The following is a 7477-nucleotide window of genomic DNA, read 5'->3' on the forward strand; positions in this document are numbered from 1 at the left end:
TAGACTTATCAGTAGCAAAATATTGCTTCTTTTGTAATCCATATACAGAAGCGATGATTTGCCGCGTTTGACTTGCAGCTATGTCAGTTAGGAATTTGGTGAACTTTTTGGCTATATACTTACGTTTAAATACTTGCACTGCACCTAATTCTATAACTGTAACTAATTCTATTTCTTTATGTTTACAAATTGTGAAACAATTTAATCAACTCTTTAGATTTCATAGAAATGTTCCCAATAATTCATGCTTGTTTGGAAGATGTGTTGTCTTCGTCGATGCTGAGTCAAACGGTAACATTTTTATATTTTATTTTTTTAATTACAATTAAATTTTTAGTTTTTTCAGCCGATCAACGTTGCAGTCTTAATTCGAAGTAGCACATGATTGTTACATGAAATATTTTTTTTAAAATAAGAATACTTACACTTACAATTAACTATTGTATATCATTAGATTTTAATCTTTATTACTTATTCAGATAAGTATCTTAATAAGATCTTAAAAATGTTATCTGTTATCATTCAATTCTATGTAGATCTAAATAAAGCAACACCTTTGGTGAAAGTATATAATTTAATTGAAAAAAAAGTGGCGAACAAAAGTTATTATATTTCATTCTCACAATCGTGATTGGTTTAGCAATGCATGTCACTGCAGTGACTTAGAGCAAACGAACATACAAAAGGTCTTGTCGTATTTACTTATCGTATTTCTCCAATGGAAATAGATGAAAAACTATGATCTTCGAAAAGTAAAAAGATTCTGTATTTTTATACACAAATGAGATTATTATTTTGACATCATGATCACAAAAAGCTATTCTTCTACGTATATTGATAATAAGCGAATAAATGTTAAATAATACAAAGTAGATAACAAATGAATTATTAGTCGGCCCATCTATAAATGAAGGTCAAAAGACTTGTCAAAGTGCTCATATTCTTTCGCCGCAACCGGTCCAATTTTTCCAAAATTGCAACATCTGAAAGCCAATCGAATTGTTTTTTTTTTAAATCAAAATTGAAAAAAATAATGAGATTAAATGAAATACCAATTTCTTGGAAGACAATTTCTTCATTGATGCCAGCTTGTTGAAGGATTTTTCCTTGTGGATCAATTAGCATGGTATGACCATACAAGACATAATCTTTGATCTTTTCATTTCGTGCACCTGAAATGGCAGCAACGAACATTTGATTGTCGAATGCTCGAGCCTTGTGAACAAGTTCCCAGAAATGATGAAGGGAATATCTATCGCCACTCATAATATCGTATGCAGCTGGAACAAATAGGACTTCGACGCCAAGTTTTCGATAGATTTTGATAAATTCATCATAACAGGCATCCCAACAAATGGCCAAACCACATTTGATATCATCGATTTTGAATACTGTCACGTCATTTCCCGGCGTAAAAACACTGACCTCGTCGAGTTTGGTTCCATTTTCAAAATTAATGTCACACAAATTAACCTGGATATCACAAGGGAGATTATTTACTAGAAAAAAAGTATCTTTAAACATTCATACCTTACGATGACGAGCGATCAATTCCCCATTTGGATTGAATACAAGAGCCGTGTTGTAGAGTTTGCCATTGTCCGTTTCGGCAATGCCACCAATAAGATAAATATTGAATTTTTTTGCCAATTCCGACATGTACTGAGCGGTTGGACCGTTGATTGGTTCGCCAGCATTTTTGAAAACACTTTTATCGGATTGATAAAAGTAATTGAATCCTTCTTGGACTGAAATCACTCGTGGATGATACATTGAAACGGTCTCTTCCACCATTTCAGACAAGTGTCTCAATGTCTGTCTCAGATTTGGTTTTGTATCGAACTGAATCAAAGCGACTCCCAGTTCTGTAAATTGTAGGAAAACCGGGCATTTGTAAAAACAACGGTAAGAGCTATTAAAGAAATAGAGAATTAGATGTTTTCTTACTTGTATTTCGAACGGTTGCCATTGTACTGAACTTGATGCTTGTTAACGCCCTGAAAATGTTTGCTTTTATAAGTGCATCTTATCATAGCGAATGGCACCTTCTCGATTGAACAAAATGTAATATTATTTGTTCTTTTCACTGATAACCTATGAGCTGTGACATTTTTCGATTCTATTTTGAATGTATCAAATCACTGAAAAACAATTTCGTTTTCTTGTTGATTGAAATAATAGGTAAATATCAACGACCCCCCTCGGACAACCAATAATTGATATGAAGCCAAAGCACATTAACAGTGTACATCTACAAATCGAATCGTAAGCAAACGGTTTTTCATGCAGGCATACAGGGTAATATCGCAACACTTTATCGCCACTTGTATCGCATATGAATCGTATGGACGCATTAGATGATTCACTACGACGCAACTGGTCACTGTATTACACTGAGAGTTAGTTGTGTATTCCTCCAAATACATTACGTATGCCCATGTTTTTTAATTTCACATTATTTGAAAAGGAGGGGGCAGTGACATTTACCTATTCAATCAATCAAATGAAGTGATAAGCACGATGACGTACTGCGTTATTGATACGTCGAAGTGCTTCGTTTTGCAATTGCTCGTCACAGTCATACAGATACATAACCGAAGTAAAACGGAAAACCTTCGCAATTGTGCGTGGTAAAGCATTTTTGCTGTAATGATCATCGTGAAATATATATATATATATATATATTTAACTATGCGATTATTTTGAACGGTTCCGATCTACGTCTCATTATATGATAGCTAACTATACAATTTGCATTTATTAATCATTTTTGCATTTATTGTCAATTCCAGACGATTCAGATTATTTTGTATCAGACATATGTCTCTCTTGTAAAGATAACTGGAACGCATTTTATATTTTCAATTAAAATGTAATTGATTTCGAAATTGCATTTATTGTACTAAATAATTGAAATTAATTCTCGTATATATTAGGTAGTTTCTTTTTTTAATTAGTAAAATTACTACACCATATTTTGAAATGGTGAAAAATATCAGAATTTTTTTTATTTATTTTTCTTTGTCGAAAATTCTCATTTAAAATGGTAGAATAATTCGATCAGAGTTCAAAACTTGAAATTAATCGTTTCTGCTTTGTTTTCGACAGTACTGTACGTTACCATAAATTGTATCATGATTTCGTTGAATTGTTCAAAATATTTTAATACTCCACTTCCAATTAAAAAATACGAAAAAATGAAAAAAATATTCTTTTATATTAAAATTTAAGTTGGATTTTAGTATGTTTTATCCATTGGTTTTTCAATGGTATGCTCAATCAAATATTGATTAAAAATCTTTAAATTTCGCTCAAAAAAAATTAAACTGAAAAATGTGACAATTTTAATACATAAACAAAAAAGTAAAACGAAAAATATCCATTTAAATAGTTTTACTCGAATATCTAAATAACTCGATCTCACTATAAAAATAGTTGTGTTGTCTCAGGATTGTCTCTATGCCATTTGACGTAATTATTCTGATTATTGAGTAGTAAATAATTTTATGGAATTAAACACAAAAGTACACAAAAAAATCAATTTAAAATCTGAACAGAATTGCACTTTTCATGCGCTGCTTGGCATCCGAAGTAATATTTTTATACATTTAAAATGACGTAAAATGGCGTGTGCTTAGTTACATCCTTATCAAGTTGAAAAAAATAAATTGATTAATTGATTTTGCCTTAGCGTTTCAAAGTAATATGCGAATAATTGCAATTAATGTTCTCATTGATTGTTGCTAATGTCCTACAAGTGTTATCAGTTGAAGAAAAAAAGAAAATGAAACAATTGCTTGTCTATCCGTATTTAATGAAAAAGATTATTATTTTTTCAATTATAGTTTATTGTTCCAGAAATTTTCGCCTTATTTTTCAAATTACCGTTTTTTCAATCCCAGTTTCATATATGATGTAAATGTATACATTTAGTTTACAGTAAATTGAAAGTATTTATCTATTTTATGAGTTTATGGCTCAATGGCAACCGCTCTACTCAATCTGAACCTCATATAAATGTTCTTTCAACCGAAAATAAATAAGTAATTATCCCGATCGAAAGCCTTCAAAAATTGAATCAAAATACTGCATTAATTCCGCATTACTGAAAAGCAAATAAAAGGCCAAATCCTTATTTGTTGTCATCATTGTATTTAGAATTTTTTCTCACAACATCGAAAATCGTATTTTTTGTTACAATGAATCAGTTTTTTTATATTTGCACTGTGAATGAAACTTAAGACACAGTGTCGAAGTATTTTTTGTAGCATCAATTCGCTGTGCGTTGTTTTTTTTTAATTTCAAATTCTAAACGTCTCGAACAAGCTAGATGCTGTGTGTTTTGTGAAGCGATTCAACTGGTGGTTGTTATTGTACACACGCATACTAACAAAAATTTTATGGCGGCTGCTTTCGTGGAATCGGTTAGTTTGTTATTATTACAAAACACAAACAAAGCCTGAGAGTGAATAGTTTTGTCGCCGACCACATAAAACTGTAAGTGAGAGTAAAAAACGTCGATACCATTAAGAACTGTGTTTTTTGGCATCATTCAAAATCAATAGCGTATGCGCAACGACGTACATTTAAGAGCGTAGTAAAAGTTTCATTACAAAAAAAAATTATCTAATTTTGGCGTATTCATTTGACCAGTGATTTGATGTCGATTTTTTTTGGTGCTTGTGGAAGTAACGAACGTGCAAAATCAGAATTTTGACCTTTCAATGTGAGTTCAGATGTATTAGCATTTTATTTGATTTAGAAAAAGTCAAAGCTGTTTTTTTTTTCGCCAACATTTAATCCATTGACAATATTCTTGTATATTTTGACTTTGTTACCGTCGATCTACTAAGAGTGAAATCTAATTTTAGTTGTTTATCCGAATCAATCAAATGGACGCGTTGAATAATTTCGAACCTAGAAAATCCCAACAAAACCACGTGAATCTTCAATTGGAAATCCCAAATGCGTTTCCAATGGTGCAATTAAAAATGGAAAAAGAGCCGAATGAATCGCAAGACGTCAACGCTATGGAATCATCATCGTCAGTAATGAACATCGAAGAAAATGTGTCGTCATCAGCGTTGGCCGTAGATTCTTTCGCAGAAGAGTCTTTGCTTCAATCAATTCAATCGCTCACAACGATTATTTATGAAAAAGTGCGCAACTATGAACAAACAATCGCAGCCACTAAGCAAACCAATGCAAAATTACGCAAGGTTCTCAACCAGAAATTATCGGAAATGCAGAAACGTTGCGATAAAGTCGATATAGCCACTAGTGACATGAAGAAGATGGTCGAAGCTAAAATTGATGTGATAGACAAGCACAAGAAGAACTGCGAAGAATATATGGCCGAAATGAAGGAGAAGTGTGATGCGAAGATCATAGAAATGGAGCAACATCACAAAGATGAAATGGATAATGTCGTTGCGGAAACAAAGAAGAAAACGTGGTGTAATCATTGCTGGAATGAAGTCACTTTCAAATGTACTATTCTTCCACCCGCCTGTAGTGTCGCTTGTTTGGAAGAATTGGTGTAAGTAGTCAATTGTTGATTGAATGTCTATTGTATGCTTCGTTCCAATTAAACATTATTTTTATCTCTTTTACATTACAGGAAACTTGAACCGAATTTTTGGAAGGTAAAAACATTTCTCTGATACACGAATGGAAGCATGTTTGGCTTTCAAATGGGAATTTTACATCAACTTTTCTTTGTATGACAGGATGATGATCTAATGACAGGCGATTCAACGGACGAAAATAGCTACCATCGGAACGGGTTGGACTTCTCCAAGACTCATGCCACTGAAGTCAAAGAAGAACACCGCGACATCGCATCGGTATAATTAAAGTATTTTTCGACGATAAATTGGAGTATATTCATTACATTCATCATCTTAAGTCATTTTATGGAACATTTTTTTCTTGTAGACAAACGTTGATACGGCAAGTTCTGCTGCCCAATTGATTCGAGATTTGGAAGATTAAAAAAAAAGAAATGTTTTCGAACAAAATTACCAAGAAACAAATTAAAATTCAACTTTTTTCTCTTAAGTATCTGAATCAACAAAGAAAAAACGTCCTGTAAATGAAGAAAAAGAATGTACATTTTCAACAAAAAAGAATGTACATTTTCATCTCAGAGATTGAGATTGAAATAAAATAAAATTAAAATCGCCGTTAAAAAATAAAACGAAAAAAAAAATCAATGACACGTCTGGTCGTGAAATATGTTCAAATAAAGTTAAGCATAATTTTGAAAAAAAAAAAGTTAGTAAGTATCCGAAATTAAATGTGAAAACCGATTTTATTTGCAAAGAATAATAAAAATAAAAAAAGAATATAAAATGTTTCGATTAAATGTTAGTTCTTGTCAATTTTTTGTCGATGTTCGTCATGTTAAAAGTAACCGCTATAGATGCCACTATATCTCTCATAAATGTCTCTTCGTCGCAATTTGAATGTGGGAAACTCTTTGTATAGTTTCTCTAACACCGCAACATCTATAAATTTGAAGTGAAATACAAATTAATTGAATGATTTAAATTGAAGAATGAATTTTATGAAATGCCAAATGATACATACCAATTTCGTCGAAAATGATCTCCTCCTTGACGCCAGCCTGTTTTAGAATCTTTCCTTGTGGGTCAATGAGCATGGTATGACCATACAAGATATAATCTTTGATTTTTTCATTTTGTGCTCCTGAAATGGCAGCAACGAACATTTGATTGTCGAATGCCCGAGCCTTATGGACAATCTCCCAATAATTATGGAGAGAATATCTATCGCCACTCATAATATCGTATGCAGCTGGAACAAATAGGACTTCGACGCCAAGTTTTCGGTAGATTTTAATGAACTCATCGTAACAGGCATCCCAACAGATGGCCAAACCACATTTGATGTCATCGATTTTAAATATGGTGACATCGCTGCCGGGTGTAAAGACGTTGATTTCATCGAGTTTGGTTCCGTTTTCGAAGTTGATGTCGCACAAGTTAACCTGAATAGTGAAAGAAATTGGAAAAAAGGGTCGAAAATATATTTAAAAAATTTTGTTTATTGAAATAAGTTCACAAAAAAATGAACAAAAGGATCTTTGTAAAGTCTTACCTTACGATGACGTGCGATCATTTCACCACTTGGATTGAATACGAGAGCCGTGTTGTAGAGTTTGCCATTGTCCGTTTCGGCAATGCCTCCAATAAGGTAAATATTGAATTTCTTTGCCAATCCGGACATGTGCTGGGCAGTTGGACCGTTGATTGGTTCGCCAGCTTTCTCAAAGGTACTTTTATCAGATTGATAGTAGTAATTGAAGCCTTCTTGGACAGACACCACTCGTGGATGATACTTTGAAACGGCTTGTTCGACCATTTCGGACAAATGTTTCAAAGTCTCGCCGAGATTCGGTTTGGTGTCGAATTGAATCAAAGCGATTCCAAGTTCTGCGAAAAGAAATTGAAAA

The 7477-nt window shown here is 32.7% G+C and overlaps 3 protein-coding genes across 5 annotated transcripts; 1 reads left to right on the forward strand and 2 right to left on the reverse strand.

Annotated features, from left to right (window-relative positions):
• Positions 1 to 744: 744 nt before the first annotated feature.
• On the reverse strand, positions 745 to 2045 carry LOC116349438 (omega-amidase NIT2-like). The gene is made up of 4 exons (XM_031780850.1): positions 1948 to 2045; positions 1531 to 1865; positions 1053 to 1473; positions 745 to 983 (listed from the first exon to the last, which is right to left on the reverse strand). Exons 1-4 carry the CDS (start codon positions 1967 to 1969, stop codon positions 889 to 891), a joined length of 873 nt encoding a protein of 290 aa, XP_031636710.1. The 5' UTR covers positions 1970 to 2045; the 3' UTR covers positions 745 to 888.
• A 2426-nt stretch (positions 2046 to 4471) lies between these two features.
• LOC116349439 lies at positions 4472 to 6179 on the forward strand. 3 transcript variants are annotated; one of them, XM_031780851.1, is made up of 5 exons: positions 4472 to 4726; positions 4872 to 5539; positions 5621 to 5645; positions 5730 to 5846; positions 5938 to 6179. In XM_031780851.1, the coding sequence occupies exons 2-5, from the start codon at positions 4893 to 4895 to the stop codon at positions 5992 to 5994; spliced, it is 846 nt and encodes a 281-aa protein (XP_031636711.1). In that variant the 5' UTR covers positions 4472 to 4726; positions 4872 to 4892; the 3' UTR covers positions 5995 to 6179. The 3 variants fall into 3 exon arrangements, with proteins under 3 accessions (XP_031636711.1, XP_031636713.1, XP_031636712.1); XM_031780853.1 differs by having other exon boundaries at positions 5730 to 5857; positions 5938 to 6015; XM_031780852.1 differs by having other exon boundaries at positions 4708 to 4726; positions 4854 to 5539.
• A 106-nt stretch (positions 6180 to 6285) lies between these two features.
• LOC116349437 (omega-amidase NIT2-like) lies at positions 6286 to 7454 on the reverse strand. The gene is made up of 3 exons (XM_031780849.1): positions 7123 to 7454; positions 6592 to 7012; positions 6286 to 6509 (listed from the first exon to the last, which is right to left on the reverse strand). Exons 1-3 carry the CDS (start codon positions 7384 to 7386, stop codon positions 6406 to 6408), a joined length of 789 nt encoding a protein of 262 aa, XP_031636709.1. The 5' UTR covers positions 7387 to 7454; the 3' UTR covers positions 6286 to 6405.
• Positions 7455 to 7477: the final 23 nt, after the last annotated feature.

Source organism: Contarinia nasturtii, unplaced genomic scaffold, assembly GCF_009176525.2.
Source record: "Contarinia nasturtii isolate CC-2019 unplaced genomic scaffold, AAFC_CNas_1.1 Cnas_scaffold_2863, whole genome shotgun sequence".
Taxonomy (NCBI): domain Eukaryota; kingdom Metazoa; phylum Arthropoda; class Insecta; order Diptera; family Cecidomyiidae; genus Contarinia; species Contarinia nasturtii.